This window comes from Cyprinodon tularosa, unplaced genomic scaffold (genome assembly GCF_016077235.1).
Source record: "Cyprinodon tularosa strain WSP-4 unplaced genomic scaffold, ASM1607723v1 ctg306, whole genome shotgun sequence".
Taxonomy (NCBI): Eukaryota; Metazoa; Chordata; class Actinopteri; order Cyprinodontiformes; family Cyprinodontidae; genus Cyprinodon; species Cyprinodon tularosa.
This window is the reverse complement of record NW_024039015.1, coordinates 445,000-468,372: the sequence shown is the minus strand read 5'-3', so window position 1 is coordinate 468,372 and position 23,373 is coordinate 445,000. Positions and strand designations below refer to the sequence as shown.

The 23,373-nt window shown below is 37.2% G+C and overlaps 1 protein-coding gene across 3 annotated transcripts in view; it reads left to right on the top strand.

Moving 5' to 3' along the window:
- The window catches only part of LOC119787944 (partitioning defective 3 homolog), a 502,126-nt gene that overhangs the window by 255,074 nt on the left and 223,679 nt on the right, over positions 1–23,373 (top strand). For all 3 annotated transcript variants that reach the window (XM_038292032.1, XM_038292030.1, XM_038292033.1), the window contains one exon: positions 11,203–11,350. In XM_038292032.1, coding sequence (XP_038147960.1) covers positions 11,203–11,350 — 148 coding nt within the window. The remainder of the gene's footprint in view (positions 1–11,202; positions 11,351–23,373) is intronic.

Sequence of the window (23,373 nt, the reverse complement as noted above, 5' to 3'; positions counted from 1 at the left end):
GATGAAGTGTACGTAGTTTCTCCTGCACCCTTACATTGCTTGTTTGTTAATGTGATTGCTCATATGCACTGGGTGTTTTGGTATGTATTCGATAAAGCTGAGAAATACTGGATCTGAATTAGCCTCAAGTCTGACTGCAAAAAAAAGATTGTATGTGTATGAAGTCGTAGGAATTACATTGGATTTAAGTGATTCAGGCCGGGCAGACCGCCTGCGACTTTGCAGTCGTGTCTGCTTGGTTCAGAGTTAAATCCCTGCTCTATCTTGGCTCGAATTACACAGCTATTTAAATGGGAATGTCATGAGTGACAAGAAGAGAGACACATTCTCTAGTTTGGGGGCTTGTTTGCTTTAAGTGCTTGATTTTTGTGTGTGGAGAAAATCCTCATGAGTTTTTTTTCTCCAAACACAAAATTCCACTAGACCTCCTCGGGACAAGACTTTGCGGTACATCTGCACCTTATGATCAAATTACGTTCTTTTGAGGACCAGAATGTTCACATTTTGGACCAAGAAAAAAGATAGTTTGAGAGGGGCGTGAAGGAAGCCATCTAAGTTAAGATAGAAAAAACAACCTTAAACAGAGGGAGGGTGGGCTCAAATTTCAGCTTTCAAAAACCTACAATGCAGCAATAGAGTTAATCTCTTCCCACTATCATCACAACCCCAACCTCTTTACAGGGGAACAGAAGATCTCGCCTATTGAGCCAGGCCAACAATTCGCTTGAACGACCCCCCCTTTCAGAGACATAGACAGGTATGGGGAATTGCAGGCTAACAAAAGAAGCCAAACGACCCACATTCCAAAGGGGTGGACCTGTTTGTCCGTTATAATTTGCATGTTGTCTAAGCAGAAACAAGGGGGAAAAATGCAAAAACAAGGCTTTGTTGGGCTACTGTATAAAGCAACTCAATGCTATTTCTTACATTTAAAGTTGAAACAGTGCTTGTTGAGCAGCCACTAAACTATTATCTTTACTGCCTAGGATATTTATACAGAGGGTATATCTGGTACATACTCTCCAATGACAGTTTGTTCTAGCCAGTCCTCAACCTTCTTCACAACAGATTTGACGGAAAAAAAGAATATTTGATTGGATTTTTTAGTCAGATGCAGGTATTAATGTTTATGTTTGTCCTTTATTTCCTTGGTTTTGTTTAAACTTCTGCACTACCCTGCCTCTTATAATGCAGGCCAACTACATCAGCATAGAGAGATGCAAACATGCTTGCAGGATTTCCCTTACATTAAGAGACAAAGTGCCTTTTTTAAGTTTCCCCTCTTATTTTTGAGTCTATATTTATATTCCTAAACATGTACTTTATAAGACTGAACTGAAAACAGTAAAAGTAAATAGTTTTCATGACAAGGTTTTTAGTATTTATGGTAATTGATAAATTATGGTGATAACAATAACACCAAGAGACATTCGGACAGATGTCGGATTACCGTTAGACATCAGTTCTTCTTCGGAACAGATGCTTGGTTGCAGAGAGAGAGAGAAGCTGTTATTTCCAGGCTTTATACAATATACACCACCTCAAGCAGTATATGGTATGAGAAGTCCGTCTAACAAGTGACAGATGCACAGGATGAACTCCATCCTGAGCATTACACTGGAACTAAATGGTTACAGCATCCATTGGGATATATATATTCTGTTTTGGTCAGTTTGCACAAGATAGGAGAGGAGTTTGGCTGACAGTCCTGGCAATTTTACAGGAGAGAAGCAACAGTTCTTCCTAAATCTGCTTTCTGCATATATTAGTGTTGTGTCATTACAGAATATGTTAACGCATTAAAAATTATGAATATATGTGGGGAGGTCAAGGTCAAGCAGAAAAGGTGGAAAGAATAAAAACAATATTATCAATACTTCTTTAGTTGTTTTATTTTACACTGTTGTCGGGGAAAGAATCTTAGTGACTCTGACTTAAGAAGATATATGAGCTCTTGCTCTGTAAAGACTGATCTCATTGGCTTGCCTACTGCTTTGTTTGCAGTCCATTCCAATAGCATTGTTGCTAGTCAGCCAGAGAGGTTTTATGCAAAGAGACAAGGGGGAAGGAAGTGGCTGGCTTGAACAAAAGACGCTAACTGGGATGAGAGAAGGGCTGATCGATAGAGCCTTGAAAGAGCTATCAATCAGAGTCCTGGTCTAGTAGATTATGCTTTTATTAGTATTGAGCTGACCACTGCTGAGAGAGACCTTAAAACACTTAGTTGCTTCCCACAACAGAGTTAAGAGAAAGAGGAGGGGATTTTGTGCTTACCCCACCTCCCAACTTAATGTGGACTGATTGAAGTGTAGTTGGATGTGCAGTTTCACTGTTTTCAAAGCAAACACCAATGACTCATGGAGAGTGATAAAGTGGAGGGGGGGCACACAGTATTGCACTCTGGGAAATGCAGTTCACAACGATGCACTGAGTAAATTGAGAGAAGTAGACCTCACAGCAGCAGAAATGCAATTCCAGTGCTGCTGGCCCTCATTCCCAACCGGCTCTCTAAGGACTAACTCATTTAGGAGCGGCAGGGGAAACTCAATAGCACCAATTGTGAGAATAATATATTGAATCTAGTGGTTGAGTGGGCAGCTTGAGCACGGCAGAGGACTGTGGAGTTGAAGTGCCTAGTTCCATGCTTTAAAATCATTGTGTTATTCAGGAACATGCACACATACCCAGACTGAAATCATAAAACATCTTTTTTTTTTTCCTTCAGCATCACATGTTCCTCTAAAAGTTTTAAATTGCTCTCCAAAATTATTGGGACCCTCTGTTTTAAGATGAAATATTTTTAAATCACAGTGAAAAAATATAACATTTGATATAAAAAAAAAAAAAAAAATACATTGATGAAATGTTACTAGTTTTATGTATACTTTATATTTTTAATTTTATCAGTGGAACTTTTAATTAGTTTTTTCAAAACTTTTTGCTCTGGAGTATACTGTAAATATGACGCAACGAAAATTCCTGTTTGCACTTAGATAAGAGAACCAGCCATCAGTGTAAAGTGTTCTGGTTTTATCAAAACAGATTATGAATGGAGTTCTACATGTCAAAGAAACTACATATATTTCTTTTGAAGGCCAATACCAAATGTTTTGACATAAGTCTCACCAATTCCCTGATTTGTTCTGCCACTTTTTGGGAGGATTTTTGGAACCAATATCCTTCTACACTTACATGATGGAAATGACATAATCATCAAAAATATTACAAAGGGTTCAAATATGACAAAGAAGAGACATTGGTTAAAAAATCTAATCAAACATTAACAATTGATAGCAGTAATGCATGTGGGTCATTTAAGCTATGGCTCAGAAATCAGTAACATATCAGTCAATGACGATATAATAAGAAAAGGAGTTATTAGCAGGCTTCTAATTAAGACAAACAGAAATTAAACATATACATTGATATCAGATTTTTGTTCTTTCAAATGCGTGAAACGGTTGGATCTATGACAAACCAGGCTGAATAAGGACTGCAGTTTATCTGGCTGCTCCTCACTGTGAAGACAGTCAGACCAGAGTTAAAACAAGACTCAAGGCTTCAGTCAGATGGTTGAGATCAAAGCATATCCGTGTGTTAGAACAAGCAAGTTCAAACATAAACTCAATGGAGAACTGAGTACAGATGTTCACAGATGTTCTCCATTCCTCCTGGATGAACCTTGGCCACTTTGTAAAGAAAGCTGGCCAAGAGTCTCTACACAAAGATGGTGGAAGTATACTAGTAAAGGCTCACAGGTGACAGATATTGATTCAGGGGCTAAATATATCCAGGATCAGCTCTGCATTGCTTTGCGTTTGTGGAACTAATTTTAAATCCAAATTAAATATATTAAATGCTATCGTTATTAAGGTTCAAAATATGAGAAGGTTATAGGGAATGGGTAGTTTTACAGTGCAATGTCCTATACTGTTTACATTCTTGATCACTTCATCAGCACTTTATGTAAGCTTTGTGCAACCAAATTTTACTTTGACACTAAAGTTTGTGTATGTCTGATGTAGGTCCGACAATAAAGAGCCAGTTTGAGGCTGTCAAATTAGCTACTAAGTTTATCAAGTTTAATGTAAACTTTATTAAAAAGTAAAAAAAACAAATCAGACTTCAGGGACAGCATGTAGATCTGTATGTTTATTTTAGGAGGAGATCAGGTTCTGCCTTTGCATTGCTCTAGTGTTCTTCTATATCATTTGTGTTGTGTTTTGGTGAATTGAAGTTTTGCTATATAAAAAAAAAGCCCTTTTAGAAGCGGTGGCATTAGACAGAGCTTTTTCTGGACACGTTTGGCTAATGAAAGTGGGGTATCTGGCTGGAGGAGGAGAGGTGAGTTGTGCCTTGGGTAGAAAGCAGCAGCTTAAAGAACGTAATTACAGCTTTATGGTGGAGATTGACTGGATTAGGTCCACGGCAACCGGCTGAGACCAGGATAGAAGGTTCGGAAATGACCGTGGACGAGACATTATCGGCAGTGCTTGAAAGCTTAAAACCAAACCTTTTAACACACGGCCTCTTCTTCCTTACTGATTACTCAAGGTCAGGTAGATGCTGAGGCAAGTAAAGTGAAAGAAACACAAGTAGGAATGATGCTGCTCCTACTGCAAAACATTATTAAGACAATAAAACATCAACAAATAAATAATGCAGATATTTACTATTTAACTTTGAAAGACAAAAGTACTTTTTAATTAAACAAGTAGGGATTTTTTGAATCCTGCTAGAGCCGAGTCGATGCTGATCTTGACTGGTATCTTTCTGACAGTCTTCTTCCCTTGCCCTCAATCAGCAGGATAATCCACAGACAATGACTAGATTAAGGTAATTTAAATGCAAAATGTGAAGTTGTGGTGAGAATAGATTAAAAATATCACTCCAAAACAAGTCTGGAAATAAGCTCCCTAATCAAGCTGTTGAAAGCACGTTGATGAGAACAAGTAGTTGCTTTTTCTCATTATGAGGCTACTTATGTTTTTTTATAGATATAGATTAAATCATATTCTTTTTTTTAAGATTTTTGGATTCAGTGTTGTTGTGGTTTGTACCTTAAATACTCTAACATTGTTCTATTTTACAAACAAATTGTCTGCTAAGCAAACATGTATTTATCTGGTGCAAGAAAAGATAATTCCTTCTGAAACACAAGCTGACATTTGAATATTGGTTGGCAGCGGAGTTTGTATGGAGATGTCACAGCTCATCACTCGGGCTCTTGTCGGTAAACATTCAAGTCAGTGAACAGGACGAGCAAAACCCAAAGCTTTAGCATGCACACAAGCAGACTTAATTAACCCCGAATAAACAAAGATTAAATTGCTGCAGTATTTGATCTAAGCTATGCAGATTTCAGCATTTGTTTGTCCTGCAAGGCAAAAACACACATTTGTAATTAACCTGCACAGCTCTGAGAGGTCTCCTGCAAAAGGATTCATAACCTTTGAACTTGTTTATAATTTGTTCTGTGTAAGTCACTCGCTTAAATGTCTTTATTGGTTTTTTTTCTTGTTGTTTTTTAGGTAGAGCACAAATTTTCACTTATTTGTGGAGTAGAAGAAAAATAATACCTGTTTTTGAAAATGCTTAACAAAGAGATGTAGCTCCTCTTAAATCAAGCTGAGTTGGGCTGGATGCAGAGAGTGTATAGATCTGTTTCCATAAACTTTTATTAATGCACATTTTGAAGTATCGCATTAGAGGAGCTTAATGGAAACAGAATTTGCAAACTCTAAAGGGCTTTTGACCCAAACTCTAATGAAAAATTTGCAAACCTCTTTAAAACATAAGAATAACTCCCTTCTCATTGGAAGAGAAAAAATACAAGCTTTAAAAATCTACTAATAATTATTATTATTTTTTCATTATTCTTATGCTGTCAGGGTTTCTCTTGGAATTTTTCTTACTGCTCCAGAGAAGATACTTTCAGAGTTTACTTTTATAAATGATGACAGACACAGTTTGAATCCTGGAGAGGATCTGGAAGAAATCCCTCTGGGCTGAATTTATGAAGCAGGCAGCTCAGCTTTGCAGTTCCTGCAGCGAAACCAGGAAACATTTCTACTTCTTGAAACTCAACAGAGCTTATCTCTCTGTGATAACAAAGTTAAAACCTTTAGATATTTGACTGCGTCATTGTGTGCAGGGGTTAGTGGAGTCTAAAAAATATCCCTGGATTTACAAACCCACTGCTCACACTGCAAAAAAATGAAATCTAAATAAGTCATTTTTTCTTAAAATAAGTGCATTTTTTCTTGAATTAAGGATTTAAGTGAGACACTTTGCCAATGGAACAAGACAATTTACACTTAAAAAAGAAAAAAACAACTGCATTGTCTTATTTTAAGTGCATAATATCTAGATACCTTATTTTAAGAGTAAAAATACTCATTTCATTGGCAAATCATCTTATTTACCTGCTCAAATTCAGGGTAAATAACCTTAATTTAAGACATTTTTACTCTCTTTTTGAGATCATTTTTGCAGTGCAGGTGGCAAATAAGAGTTCCTAACAGGGTTGATTACTGCATTTTCTGACCCATTCCAAGATATTCATTCTACATATATAGAAACAGTAAAGTATTTACTGTTAGACACTGAAGGGTATAAATATGAATCCCCTTTTATGTAACTGTAGCTCAAGAGAAATGTCTTTTTTTTTGTCCCTCACCATGACCAGCCTGATGAGGCTTATTAGTTAAAAACACCCAGCTGGGGTCTTGTTGTTTGACTCACTGATGAAATATAGCTTACAATTAGTCCATTCTCACTGAGCAGTCAGGTTTTACTGCAAACATCAGCCTGGGTATGCGACTCTGCTTCCACCTGGTCCCCCGCATGCATGGCCACTGGGCTTGCTTTCTCCGCTTGGCTCTCAGATGGCATCCGCTGCTGCTTTTGAAAGAACCGCACCTCCTATTGTGGCCCTGTTAGAGGCATTCAGCTCTCATTCATCAACTTTATAATGAACGAGGCAGTCTTGCATGAAGTGGCCGTTAAGTGGAAATTACCATATTTGTCAGTTTTACTCTTCTTTTTGACTCATTGCCAGGCTTTGTGAAACAGGAGTGGGTCGTATTGAATAAAGTATAACTCTCATTTCAGTTTTAGGAAGAAACGTGTGGAATATCAAATTCTGCATCTTTTTTTTGACATATATAAATTACTTCCCTCATGAGTTATAAGGCTATTTGACTATCACTGCAACATTTCTAGAATACACACACATCTTTCTGCTCGTAAAAGTTAGTGTCAGTAAGTAGCAGTGCCTCTAGTTAATATTTGGCTGTTGTGAAACATTAATTTGACTCAAGCTCATCTCCTGCTCTCTGCCATGTTCTCTCCATGGCTCATGGCACTTTTTTATGGATCTCTTTCTTCAGTGGCTTTCTTTTTTGCCATTTTCTTTTAGTGGTGCTTCATTTTTCTGTAGAAATCTTACCACAGTAGCTGAGGAGTTTGTCCTGTAAACAGTGAGTTGCCAGTTTCAGCTCCAGCATCCATCCAATGATTGTGTCCATGGATGAAACACTGCCTTGTCGGGTTTGGGTGGTTACCAAGGGCCTAGTGGTGCAGATTGTGTAGTAGACTCAGGGTAGCTGTGGCTACCATGTAGCTTACCACCGTCACGATGTAAATGACTGACCACACACAAACAAATGCCACTACAAAACACCTCGTAATTGCTTTTATTTTAGAACAATCTCATCGTTTAAAATGACACTATCTGAATGAAATTTTTTATATGAACATTTTAAAACATTTCCTCCCATTTTAATTATTTTATCGGGGCCTTTGTATGGCATATACGCCCTTTTTTCATTTTTCTAATGATAAGAACAACCCCAAACTCACTTTTCAACTGTTTTCTCAAACAAACGTTACATCTGAGATTATGAGTTTAATGTTTGAGATACCAACAGTGTTTTCACATCTTAACAAAAACATTTTGATCAGATCTTCATTGAGAGCTGTGGAAATTCAGTCCCTACTGACAGCCAAAAGTGCGCAAGTGACACGTCACTCATCCTCTGTTTCAAGTCCATGTCACAGCTCAGCTCAGCCAGAGCCTCTTCCTCTCCTGCTGAAAGTCCATCTTTGAGTGTCACGGGGAAGGAAAATGGGTTTCTCACCCACTGGCCATTGTCTCCTCTCCAAAATACTCTCCTAACTGCTTGCGCATCCCCTCCAAATGCGCGCAGACAGCCTGCTGTAAAAACTCCACATTCAGCCCCGCTCTGGCCAAAACATCCTCTAAGGTGGGAAACATTTCCACTGATCCCCGCTCCACATGCGCACCCCACTGTTCCAACTTTGTCCTAAATCCATATTTATTTTTTCCCTCGCACTTTGAAAACCGCCGATATAGAGCTATACAAGTACAGATCATTTAGCATTAAAACATGGCTAAATGCATAAGAAAGCCATGCTTGTGGAGATTCTTAGTCATCTAGGTAACACTTATTCCAAAAAAGTTAAAAAGCAATCCACTGGACTTTGTTTCCAAGTTCGAAAATGCTTCGCTTCCCATCCAGGAAGCTTTTTCGATTCAAAATGTCAGAAATAGCGTTGAGTTTGAGGTTTTATAACGTGGACCAAAACAATACTTTGTTTTGGCTTAGTAAACATGTAAATTGAACCAGATAAACGCTCCCTTAGGAATGGGCCGTCTTTTTGTTTTTTTTTTCTTTTATTGAAAAAGCTTCCTGGATGGGAAGTGAAATGTCTTCAAACTTGAAAATAAAGTCCAGTGGATTGTTTCTTTTTTTCACTTTTTTGGAAAGAGACCACCGGACACCGGACTCAAAAACATAGACAGGTTTTGGGTATTGCAGGCTAACAAAGAACCCAGACGACAGCCCTTCCCTAAGGGGCGGACCGATTCGTTCGGTTTGGCTTGCAGGTTTTCTAAGCCAAAACAAGGCTTTGCTTTTGGTCCATTCTATAAAACCTCAAACTCGACACTATGACATTTTAAATTTATAAAGCTTCCTGTATAGGAAGCAAAATGTCTTTAAATTGGTAACAAAAAAAAACAAAAACAACAAAAAAAATACATTATTATTTTTAGGGTAACCTTATGTCCTTTTCCTCTTTGAACTTCACTATCATGCAAAAAAAGGTTATGCCAGGTAATGCTTTGTTTCTAGAAATCCCTGTCTAGTCAAGTAAACGCTCAAACCCCTCTGTCTCTCCTCTATATGTATTGTGACTAACTAGAGCTAAGCACATGTTGAAAACTGCAGAAAGCAGTTAAATAAAGGGGAGAAAGGAAGTTGATTGCATCTTAATTTCAACAATTTAACCTTACTGAGGCTCATTTTTCCAGGGAGATGGTTTTTATTAAAAGGCTGGCTGCAGCCATGGCTCTGATTGTAATTGTGTTGACCCAGCCGTGCATAGGCACTGCTCCTCTCCCTCTCTGCTGTTATCAACACGCTGTTCACAAGATTTTGTGCTTTCAACCACGTTAAACCTCTTATTTTTATTAAACTTCCAATAAGTACCCCTGACCCTGTAGTGGTGGATACTGCTCACACAGCTAGACAACTTGGCAACAGCTTCGGTTCTCTGGGGCCTCGGCTGCAAAACCCCTACAGTCCCGCCCCATATGTTTACACTAAAGTCCAAGTTCTCTTGATTTTACTCTCCTCTTTTCCTAACATGTCGCTGCTTTTATAACTCGCCTTTGTGATGAAGCCCCCAGGACAGTAGGTCTATTCAATTCCAGTCCGGGTGTCCTGCTTTAAAGCTTGCTGTAGAAGTATATTAAAACAACAGGTTGTGAGGGAAACAGATGCATGTTTGGGAGTTGATTCTAGGTTTTTTATTTTTATTTTTCATCTGAATTGCATCTAATGTCTCACTCCACTGGTTTTGTCCAAAAATAAAGTAGCTGATAACCTGTTATCAGTTAAAACTCAACATTTGCATGGTATAGTGGAGTCACAGCAGACATCTCCCTGTATAAGGGGTGGCTTGTGGGATAAGTTCATGGTGGGCTCAGAGATCAGCAGTGCAGAACATCGACCACATGGCAAATGTCACTGGTCCCTTGACTCAAGCTCATTGTCAGAGACAGCTGTCTGTTGGCCTATGGGAAATCCATGGAGCTTTATCCAGCTTGGACTCCTGCTGGACCAGTTTCACACTGCTGAACTGGAAAATACCAAGCTAAGCTGAGATTGATACTCAGGCCTTGGTTCTATCTTTCTTGAATATGGATGACACAATATGAGAACCATGCGGTAAAGAATAGTTTCTTTTATTAGTAAGAAAGCAGTCGACATCATGCACTTGTCACTTTTTATCTCTATTTTGTTAGATTATGTCTTAGGAAAACAATTTCCTGGGATAATGTTGCTAACCAGCATTTAAAAGCTACACTGTGAAAGACGCCTCATCTCTCTTTGAACATAAACCAAGTTTTCTTTAGCAGAAAATTTTTTAAAGGGAATGTCCTGATATATTAACATACATGGTGCTTTGAAAGAGAGCCATGCTGTGTTTTGAATATGATTTGATATACAAAATAATTTTTAAAATGAATGAAATAAATACAAATCATGTTTTCCAAATACATAGAGAAGTGTTGTGTGCATTTATATTTAGCAAATCTTTTTTTAGAATGATGTTTTTGAGCTATATTACTAGCTATACAAATCTATAAAAGGAAATGTTTGCTCAATTTTGGTAGAAAAAAAATCTATCAAGCACTTTCCAGTATGATAGAAAGGTATCACAATTGTTTTATTTTTGTTTTATTTTGTATTTTTACCACATATTCTCAGTCTCATTCATATCTGAACTTTTAATGGGCATCCATGGCATTCAGAGTCATGTCCCATTGTCCACTAACATCTTTACACAACCTATTTACCTATCATAATATTTTCAGAATCAATAGATTTGATATAATTAAAGATTTCACAGTAAAATGGGCAATACACAACTGCATGCCCTACATTTAGGCTTTGATTAAATAAAAATGAGAAACAAATTTCTCATTTTCTTTTTTTCTCATTAAACATGAGCTATCATGCTTTGGGGCCTTTCAGGTAAAATACCAGAAAGGTACATTAAAGTTTGTGGTTATTACACATTAAAGCTGTTTGAATATTTCACCTATTATAAGCAATCTCCCTACTGTTGTTAAAAGACTAACTCTTGTTCTCCATGTCTGTCAATTCTCAGGAAGCCTATGCTAGCCCAGGGATGTTGGAGTTTCCCATTAAGTCTCCTTCAGAAAACAATGACGATCCAAACTCTCAGTTTGTTTATGAATCTATTGACAGCTTGGACAACACGCCTACAACCCGGGCTAATGTACCTGCACGCAACGGTCAGTTTTATTTTATTTATGTTTACTAGATTGATGGGACGTGTATTCTGCCTGCTAACCGCATACATTTGATGTCTGACGCTAACAACAAAGCTTATGAAATGTGTGTTGTACCTCCCTCTTTTTAAGCCTAGAGGAACATCATTTTCAAAGCCCAATCTTTTTTCTTCACATTCCAAGAGGCACCATTTCGCTGTTCAAACCTCCCCAGGGATTAACGTCAGCCCCAATCCCCCCTACCTCCACTTCACTCCACTGGTTTCATTTGGGTCAATTTCAATTCTGGCTGAATTAAATCAGTGGGCTGAGATCTTGGCTTCTTAGGTAGATTAGAATTGGCAATTCAATCCTCAACCAGTCACTGCTGTCATCTCACCGCTGACAGACCTTTCACATATCCACCTTCAGAGGCTGAAGGTGATTGCATCAGTGTGAGGAATGATGGAGCGTGGCAAGGGGTTTCCCCTCCTCCCTTCTTAGCCCTCAGCAGGTTCATGAATGTTTGTTGAACAGGGCTTGTGGTCAGATTTGTAGAATATTTTTACATATTTCTATAAACCACCTACCTATTTCATTTTTTTTTCCAAATAAGGCATTTGATTAAAATAAATCCATCATAATTTAAAGGAGTGTGAGTTTCTGGTCTTTTCTATTGTGGAGTTTTGCCCTTCTGCCCTTCGTCTATCCACTCTCCTATTACTTTTCCATCCTCTCCCTTCCAAATCCCTCAAGAGTGATGCCACTCTGGCACTGATCATAGAAGATCACAGACTGAGTCAGAGGCATCCGTCAGTTAATTAAGACTCCAGATCGATAAGGTTTGCCCCTGAAACTTTACCGCCATCAGAACTCCCCCCTCTCTCTCTCCATTGCAGTCCTTTAATTTTTTATTTCCTTTGTTTGTTTGCCAAACGTATTTCTCTTTGAATCGGTTCCACATAGTTAACATTTGTTTATTCTACAAGCTTTGCAGACGGATGTTCTGATCAGGACCTATTCAGTAATTGTAGATTAATTACTATTGAAGCTTCAAGGGCATGTATCTCCTGTAGAGTAGAAGTGAAATGAGGCAAGTGAAAAAGTTTTAGGAAGGTGGGTGGAGTGGCTGTCAGTGCTGGAAACTATCACTGCTAAAGCTCAGCACACTCAGATCTTTGACATGTCTCGTCTCACTACAAGAAAATGTCAGATATTTTCCTCCAATGTCTTCAGTCTGCCTCTGAGTTATTAACCTGCGCCTGGTTTCTCTGACAGCTCTTCATCTTTTAAACTGACGCACTTCTTCTATTTGGATTTTGGACGGGTTGGGGTATATATTTATAACTCCAACACAACACTGACTCACACTAGTCAAACAGGGCACCTGAAATCTAATTGGTGGAGCATAAAGTTTTAACTCAGCTTACAGATGAAATTGTTATCCTATATTTAAACTAACAGATATGTTTGAGTAATTTGAGGTAAGATTTATTTTGCATTTTAATCTTTGTTTTTAGATTAATTTGATTTTTTTTGGCTCACATCCATATATATTGGTGTTATGACCTTGACGATCAATGCTTATCCTCTGTACCTTATCATGAATATGCACAGCATAAAAGTGCAAAATCACTTTGCACTTTCTATTACTAAGTTTAAGCATCATTTTTGCTGCATTTTCAAGTTTTAGAAACAAATAGCACAATGTTAGGGCAGAAGCACTGACATTCTTTCATGAATTCCTTTGATTTAAAACACAATACCAGTTATAGCGCATATATTACAGGAAGTGATGCTTTTAGAACTTTTGAATAAAACTTATCTAATTGAGGAGAGTTTTTTTTATATCTTCATTACTTTAGAAATGAAAAGAAAATGTTACTTATGACAAGCATTGACCAGACTTCACCAGCCCGGATAAACCAGCTGGGAAAGACAAATTCAAATATTTTCCAACCAGTTAATCCATAATATATAACCACCAAAAGCTCTGAAAATGCTAACTTATTGAAAGGGAATCCTGATTGTAGCACGATTATGATAGCATCCAGTCAGATGTGCAATACATGCCGTTTTTTTTTAGGCTCAGAACAGGTGGACCCAGTATTCGAGGCAGACAAACAGTTTAGGTTTAACAGTTTATTAAGAGCAGAAGCAGAGCGGGTGGCATAAGCGTCTAAAGTGGAAACAGGTTAGTGACCTCGTTTCGCTTAAAGTGCTTGCACACAAACGTGTAGGTCACTAATCTGGTCTTAATGTCCAGTTCTAGTCCAGGAGGTGGGTTGCCAACCCAGTGAGGTGGTTGCCGCTCAGAGAGTACCAGACGCAGGGGTATCGGAGGTCGGAGGAAAGGAATTTGGTAAGAACCGTGCAGATGAACACGAGCAGGATGAAGTGTAGAGTGAAGCCAAAGATTAAGTCAGGGGATGTGGTCGATGGTCGGAGTCAGGAGATCAGAGCCGTTGACATGCCAAAGGTTCACAGTTCCAGGTTCAATTCACAGAGCAGCAGACTGGCTGGACGAGGGCAGGCAGGTTAAATATTTAGGAAGTTAATCCGGTCGGTACACAACGGACAGAAATCAGGCAGGTAGTCAAGTCAGGCAGAAGTCGGAAGACTGGTCAGGCAATCATAATCAGGTGGGAAGAGGCAGGCTCAGAAGTCAAGAGGCAGACAGGTCAGGCTCAGAAAGTCAGAACTAAGAATGCTAGAATAAGTCTCACTAATGGCTCGAAATAATCTGGCACTGATGACTGGTCTGAAGGCTGGTTATATACTGACACATGCAGGTGCATCAGGTGAGAGTTAATGAGAACTGGGCGGAGTTAAGGAGGTGTGTGATCAGACCAGGCATCAGTGCGAGATCATGAGAGTTTTTGTTGTTTGACATGCTGATGATATCGATCAAGGACTCATGGAACTTTATTGTCATACCAACTAGTATTGACATATTTGTACAGTAGCAAATATATTGAACTGAGATCCTGGATATATCTACAATTAAATCAAACTAAATATTCAATTAGAAAGACTAAATCCTGCAAAACAAAACCAATATATATATATTTTTTTTTTCTGAGTATCAACTATTATTACTGATACCCAATTTTAAATCAGACAAACTATTGCTGTTACATGGTAATATAATCCACTCACATTTAAAAAAAGGAAATTGAATACTTTTAAGTTGAGAATTAGATGTTTTGAGTTAGACTCCCTCACATGTCAATGTTTTAATTGAAATTTTATTGTAAGTGCATATTTGGCTTTTATGTGTGTGTCTTTTATACATATGTAATGATGTGATGTAATTTTGATGCCTATCTTGGCCAGGTCTCCCTTGCAAAAGAGATTTTTAATCTCAATGGGTATTACCTGGTTAAATAAAGGATAAATAAAAAATAAATAAAAAAAATGATAGATTAAAAAAAAAATATTTTTTTTTTCTCCAGCAATTTGAAATACTGTGTAAAAATGACTGTGGTGTAAAACACCATTGCTGTGCAGTGAAACTACCATCTTCATTTTATTTCCAGATTTTAATTTAGAGAAATGTACTGTGTGTCAAAATTGGCTTCTCGCTTGGACATAAAAAGTATGATTGTAAATGTCTGCAGGCCTGACAGAGAGTAGCCGTTTCCACTCTGTCTTTTTCTGGGTGTTATTTCAGGCAGACGCAGACATATTGCATGGCGTGCGAGATGTGACAGTAGTGGTTAGAGGACAGATGTTGAGATCGGCTCTGCGAGGTCAGGAGACACACAGCCGCTAGGGCTTGACTGACAGCTTGATGTGGAGTATATCTAAACCTGCTAAATGACTGAATCATGAAGGTTAGACGTCAGGGTTTGAGTTGTGGCACTGCACACCTAAACTGCCTGGACAGAGTTACAGCCATGTACAAATAGAAAATCTTTGCAGAAGTGATTGCTTGCATGAGCCTGCACACATTTAGTACTGTCAGCCTTGGTTCTGTTAAAAGAGCTAAGAGATGCAACACTCTGAATGCTCTGACATGTCACATACAAATAGGTGACATTTTGGAAAACAAAGAGTATAACATGTTCTTTGTTCATAATTATGGCACTGAATTAAATATAAAAATTGTAATTGCTATTTTAAAACTAAAGAAATGACTGTATTGATTAGGTGACACATGCCTTTAAGTTGATATAGTGGTATCATATTGGCTGAAATGCTCGTTTGCCTTGACGTCCTCTGAACTATGTGAGCTGGCTCTTACATGCTGGTGATTCATTTAGCTGACTGAATTATTGACAGCTCCAGTTCACAGGTGCATACATTAAGCTTTTGTACATCAAGTCCAATTGTAATGCATCCTGCTTGATTCAAATTAGACAGTATTGCTTCCCCTTTTTTTATTTATCATGATGCTTTCACCTTCAATATGTCTTAGATTATGAATTGCCATAAATAAGAGGATAAAGTCAACAAAGCCTATAGCTGTAAAAAAAGAAACATTCACAGAGATTTAAAGTGAAATAAGTTACTCAAGGTGAAGGGTATTTTATGCTGAGATGCATTGCCCATTTGGACACTCAAGGCCATGGATCATCAAATTTCCATCCAAGGTCATTTAGATCACACACAGCTTTCTGCTGTCTGTAATTGAAAAATGTCACTAGGTGTGGGTTTCTCATGCTGGGGTGAAAATTAGGACTGGTGGTTAAAGCGTTCTGTGTTTGATCTCGACCAGATTCACACCAAGAACAGGTGTCTTAGTCACACATAGATCTGGACCGGAAGATTGCAGCCCGTCTGCTGGACTTGTTAAACTGTATAGAGTTGAGTTTAAGGCACAGAATCCTGCAGTTGGTAGAATCAGAATCAAATTTAATCCCAAGCAGGTTTGCACTTACAAGCATTTGAGTTGGTGTTGATGCTGCTCGGGTCCTGTCGTTTAGGATTGCCACATCTATCACTACTGCCTTCTTCTGCTGTTTGTCGATCAACACGATGTCTGGTTGGTTAGCCATCACCTGTTTGTCAGTCTGGATCTTGAAGTCCCATAGGATCAACTACCTTAGGAGGTGTCTTCCATTTTGACCTTGGGACTTCCAGCCCATACTCATGGCAGATATTCCTGTACACTATGACAGCTACCTGGTTGTGGCGTTCCATGTAGTTCCATATACATACCATATATATATACATATACCGGTATGTGTATATATATATATATATATATATATATATATATATATATATATATATATATATATATATATATATATATATATAGATCTATATATATATATATATATATAGATCTATATTGTATCAAAACATATACAGCTACAATATAAGATAATATTTTAAATCTAAATTGTATTTGCTTTTGTTTCATGAATGATGCACGCATGTACGTGATGTATTGTTTTGGTATAATTAAACAAAAACAAAAAGATGTATTCTTTATAACAAAAACAACAATACCTGTATGACATTTAGATATCTTTTAAGGCATTTCTGTGAAGTACTAACTTCAGTAATGATACCCCTGACCATTTTGGGTCAGTTGTCTGTAATATAATTAAAGATGATTACACACAGCATTGATCATGGAGGAGCATCTTCTGTTGGCATTAAATTTGTTAGAGCAGTTAGCATCCTGCAGGTTTTTTATGTTAACAGAGCACCTAACCTCAATTCTGAGATTTCCAGAAAGCTGCCATTGTTTTATATTCAATGTATTTTAAGACAGAGACTGGTTGACATCTCATAATGGTTTAACAGTAACTCTACGTTTATACATTCATAATTTCTGCTAGTATTTTCTCTTCATAGTTGTTGTTTTTTAACAGCTCACTGACAGTGAACGTAGCTCACCCAACAACAGTATCCACATTGATGATATCTGCTCTCAGCACATTACAGAAGCGGTTGCATATGGTGCATTTACTGATTGGAAAAAGAGATTGGATTGTTCAGTTTCTAATGGATTGGTCACCAGCAGGCCTTTAAATCACACATTCTTCTACTTTGTTTACATAGAAAAGTCATAATAAGAGGTAGAACATAAAGACATTTTCTTTATTTTGCAGGACTTACATTTATTTACAGAAAAATAAGAAACCACATAATTTCTTATAAGTACATGCCAATGTATAGATGACTCAGATATATGAGCTGTTCCAGTTGGTCTCTAAAAGAGATTGCTCTCACCCTTCTGTCCTCATACATACAGGTTTATGTCTTTTCTTATATATGTATATATGCTGCTGTCTGAGTAAGCAAGACCCCTTTTAACTTTGTGTCCAGAACATTTAAGGATGATCCTCCTGTCCCATGGAGGAATGGGACAGAGTAGAAAATAGAGGTGGCTCCGACGCTTTAACGTTTTCAGATCTTTGCTGGTACCAATCTGTCATGATTATCAGGGTCAAAAGAGGTGCCACTGCAACAGTCTGTCAGAGGGGCTTTTGTTAAATAAGATGCAGTGCATCATGTTATAAGGTAGGCTAGAATAAAATGGTGATAGATGTGCTTGTTAAATAAAGAATTTTTGCGGTTAAGATATAGATGTAAAGTAAAAGCTGTTACCCCTTTGATTTTTTTAGTTTCATGGTAAACAATTTACATACATTTGTCAAGAGATGTCGTTGATAGTTTGGGGTTAGAGCGGTGAGGTTGTGCTCTGAGAAGGTTGCAAGTACCCGGTTCAATCACTGTGTCTCCACTCTGGGTCCCTGAGCTTTCAGCTTGTTACAATGTAATGACAATAGAATAGAATAAAAAATCCCAATATTGTCCCACAATGGGGAAATTCTGGTATAAAGTTAAATTCTGAAATTCCGGAGTTTGAAGCTCCATTGCTCCATTGAAATCTTTAATAAACGTTGACATCTTAGTTGTTTCTTGCTCAGAGAGGTAAGCTATTGTCATCAGGCTGAAATATTGGGATCGATTTGATCTGATGTGGGAATCAGTCCTGTAACATGGTGGAAAGTTGGTGAAGAATGGCACAGAAGTCCCCTGGTGTGCATAAAGGCATTGGTTTTCACTGGTCTGTACTTAAAGTGATTACTTGCCGCAATCTATGTATGGGCTTTAGAGCTATGGCAGAAGGGATCAACTAATGATCTCTCCTCCAGTCAAATCAATAGGCCAAAGTGTCAGAGAAGGAAGGATGAAGCAAGGAACAGAGAGGGGGGAAATGTGTCAGTGTGTGACGGGTAGAGAGAGGAAATCATAGAGAAGGAAGACGGTCAGTGTGCCCTCTCACCTCACAGGTCTTTGGGCTGCAGAGATGAATGCAGCCAGGTGGCGCTAAAAGTCTAAGAGCTCATCTATCTGGGTTTGTTCCGGGTAACAAGGAGGAAGAACAGCTCTGATTCAATAATATGGGACGGCTTCCCAAATGGCTGGAGGGGGTTGGGACTCATCTCATGTCTTAGACACTGGAGTATCTCTCTGATGACAGCTGCTTTCTTTTATCCTGGAATTCAACAGTTGAGGAGGCGTAGATTGAACCGTGTAAAAATATTTCGATCCCTTTTAAGTTTCTCCCACATTGTCTATTGCACACTCAGTGCATTTTATCACTATGTTATGTGATAATCAATGCAAACTGGGGCATCATTTTAAAGTGAAAACAAGACATCTACCTGCCTTTTTAAAATTTGTTTGCAAATTAAAATCTGAAAAGTGTGACATGCATTTGTTTTCAACCCACTTTGCTATATTTAGCTTAAATTTATAGTGTAATAGTGTCATTTCATATGAGCATAGATCCAGCTGCTTTGTGAAGTTTTGAGACCGTTGGTGATTACATCAATGAGGCGAGCTGGTAAAGTTCTTGAGAAATTTAAACCAGCATTAGGTTAATAAAATTAAATAAAAATACGCCAAACACTTTGACTGTCTTGCTGTTAAAGCCATCATTTTAAAATTGAAATAGTTTTGCACAACTTTAGATCTACTAAAATGCTGCTGTTCAATTAAACTTCAAATAAACTTGGAAATTTTATGACATCTGCTGCAATCTGTCCAACTACCTCAGTAAAGCTCCAGTGTCCATTATATTTTAAGACCAGTGTACAACAATTCTAAAATAAATACTAGTCATCTAATTGGAAAATCCAATTAGGTGATCAGATTTTGTCTTGCGATGCTATTGGCAGTCCGTTTGTAGGAGTACATCATGTTCATCATCATTTTTTTATATATATATAATTTTTTTATATAATAATATAGGAAATGTACAGGGGACTGCTAATATGGGAGGGCGGCAGGAAAAACTCGTAAAATATGATAGTTTCCCCTCCAAAACGGGAGACTTGACAGCCATGATGAGGAGAGATCCACAGCTCAGCTAGTAGAACAGTGTTATTCTCAGTTCAAAATAGTCCTATGTAGTCTCAGTTCACTCTGATTAGGTTATATATGTCTTCCAAAGCAAAATGGTCTTACATTTTTTCAAAATCTCTAGAATTATATACCCCAAATAGCTTGCTGCAGTACACAAATCTAGGCCACACTTTTCAGATTTTGTTTGTAAAACAGATTAAAAACTATGTAGGATTCTCTTTTGTCCACGTTTCAGTCATGCACCATTTATGACTTAAAATCCTGAAAAAAGATTACAGTTTTTACAAACGTTCGTGGGGTATGAATACTTTATTATTTTTATTTTTTTATAACATTAGACAATATAGGTTAAAATTATATTTTTTTATATATTTTTATATTTTTATTTAAAATTATACAGCAATGTCCTGATAATGAGAAAACCCCAACATAATTTCTCTGAGGCACAATCCCAGTGTAATTCAGTGTTCCCAAACTAATTAATCATCACCATAATCAAATTGACTTTAATGTGTTTCAGCTGTTAACTGTAATTCTGTTAAGCTCCAACATTTCAGCTAACTTATTGCATTACTGCCACTTGGCACACTCTGATCAGAAACTTCTGTTATGGTTTAAACAGGACTGGAGCAGAGGGGGGTCATCAGTGTTGATGTGCTTTAGGACAAAGTCAGCCATAAGTGGCTATTTTTACTTATAATGAGACCAAGGCCACTGTGACAGTCATGTTACCAGGGAAATCCCCCTAAGGTTTGCTAAACAGAACCATCATGGCATCCATTTCCTTTGTTGGAGAACCGTCTTTTTTCTCTAGACCATTTTCCATGCTTGAAAATATTTATCCACGTGTGAGTTTGTAGTCATTTTTACGGAAGAGGATTAGTGCCAGTGGAAAAAAAAAAAAAAAAAAAAAGTTAGCTGATTTTTTTTTTTTTTTATTTCAGTATAGTATGGGAAAAAAGTCAGAATTCTGTCTTTAATCTCAGAAGTCTGACTTTTTTCTCAGAATTTTGACTTTAATCTCAGAATTCTGACTTTTTTCTCAGTATTCTGACTTTTTTCTCAGAATTCTAAGATTAAAGTCAGAATTCTGACTTTCTTCTCAGAATTCTGACTTTCTTCTCAGAATTCTGACTTTTTTCTCAGAATTCTGACTTTATTCTCAGAATTCTGACTTTTTTCTCAGAATTCTGACTTTTTTCTCAGAATTCTGAGATTAAAGTCAGAATTCTGACTTTTTTCTCAGAATTCTGACTTTTTTTATTGTCAGAATTCAGTCAGAATTCTGAGATTAAAGTCAGAATTCTGACTTTATTCTCAGAATTCTGACTTTTTTCCCATGTTAAACTGAAATAAAATTTAAAAATCAGTATACTTTTTTTTTTTCCAGTGGCCCTAATCCTCTTCCATAGAAAAAAGTCTGAATTCTGACGAAAAAAAGACAGAATTCTGACTTTTTTCTCAGAATTCTGACTGAATACTGAAAATAAAAAAGTCAGAATTCTAAGATTAATGTCAGGATTCTGAGAAAAAAGTCAGGATTCTGAGAAAAAAGTCAGAATTCTGAGAAAAAAGTCAGAATTCTAAGAATAAAAATTCATATTTCTGACACATTTCTGACTTTTTCCCATGTTAAACTGAAATAAAATTTAAAAATCCGTTAACTTTTTTTTTTTTTACCCCAGTGGCCCTAATCTTCTTCCGTACATATTAATTGTGAATAACTGCTGATTATTTGGAAAGCCTTTATAATATTTACTATTTTTGTCACCCTCTCTCCACTCTGATTATTCCACAAACAAAAAGGGGAAAAAATAGAAAATGCATGAAATGTTCTCATGTTTTTCCAGGATCTTTGAGTTGAATGAAGTAATTTTGATTTTAGCCAAGATATGAGTTCTGGTGTTTAGTTTAAATGGTAATTGCATCCATAGAGCTCAGGTTTTGATGCCTGTGGTTGTTTTTGCTCTGGTACTGTTAGATAAGGAACAGCTTGAAAATAAGCCACAATAATAGCTAGGGTCACTTTTTACAAAGTAAACAGCTGGTACAACATTAAATGCACTTTAAATAAGTCTACATCTTTAGAATGTGCTCTTTTAACTCATTATACTGATAAGAATTTTAATTAGAATAGAACCAATGTACCATAATGAGCAGCTGTAGTCGAGCATCTTGATGACTGATAGATATGAAACTTGTAGATTGGACTTTCTGCAGAATCCTTTAGTACCACTGAGACAGAGACTTTCAGGAGCTGGTGAAACAAAACGATGGTTAAACTGTCAAGTAGGTGGTTTGATTTGAACCTGAGTTTTGGTTTTAGTAACTAAAGAGCTTATTAGCTCCCTTATAGAACACATCCCCAAAGATATCACTATTATATTCTCCTTTTGACCTTTGTGTCCCTGGTGTAATTTCACCAGTTTCCACAATCATGTTTGCCATCAGCTGCAACAAGGGTAAAATGTATCAGCTGTAGATCTTCTGCTTATTATGTTGACAACTGTAGATAAATGGTGCAGTTTCTCTAATTATTTTCACCTTTCCAAGAATCACTCCTGGGCTGGAAGTATCTTTCTAATAGACAGCTAACATGTGCATAGATGTGTATGTGGCTGTCTGTGCACTACTTAGTAAAAAACAATGACTTTAGCGATGCTTCATCTGCAGATCTAGGCCTAGTGTCAAGAGGTCCTGACTGGAAATGTTTTATGAGGCTCCCAAGCGTTCTAATTAAAACTGTCCTTTGCCAAGTGCAGGGCTGTCATGCAAGAGTACAAGGTGATTATTTGTAATTTATTGTCCTGAGGAGGACTTTTTCTGAACACACGTGAATGCTAAGTTACATTTATGGGGTGTTTAAGAGACATAAACCAACCTTTTTGCAAAAAAGGCAAAACCTCCTGTGTTTGAACCAACTAAGGATGCCCTAGTACCGGTAATAGATTTTTTTTTTTGTTCCCATTATAGATTTGGACCATCAAAGTAAAGGCTTTTACTGATAGTTAGTTTAAAACAATGACATTAGACTACAATTGATCCTGCTCAGTTTTGCTGCCTGTTGAATTTTATAAATAAGCTGCAACATTTAACTTTTCGTAGATATATGTTCCTTTTTTTAACAATTTCAACAACATAGTCCTAAATATTTGTTACTTTAAATTGGATCTGATAAGAATCTACACAAATCTGTAATTTTTCTTTACAGATATTTTTTTGCAACATGAGTTTAAGCACATTGGCCATGTTTCCCAACACACACAGCTCAGCTTGACAAGTTACTCTGCAGTAAGCCCAGAAATCATTTTATTTAATCAACAAGTTTGTTTTCTTTCTGTTTGGAAATGAAACAGGCATATGTAAAAATTACATTAATAATAAAAGAAAAAAAGGGGAAGATTTAAGGGAGGCTTTGTAGACCAAAAAGGCCAGAACATCATCAGCTCAATACTCTTGTTTTAAGGCGCTGACTAAGCGATACAGCAGAGGACAGGTTGGCTTGTTACATAGGTGTGTAACTAAGTTATATTTATACATGAACCTGGGCTATAATAATGAAAGCCTCTACCAGAGATAGAGGCTTTCACCTAGCACTACGACAGATGTTGCAGATTATAAAGCCTCACATGAAAATGTATGCTTTCTGCACTTGAAATAGACCCAGTCTACACAGCTTAAAGGAATAGTACACCCAAAACATGATTAGCCTT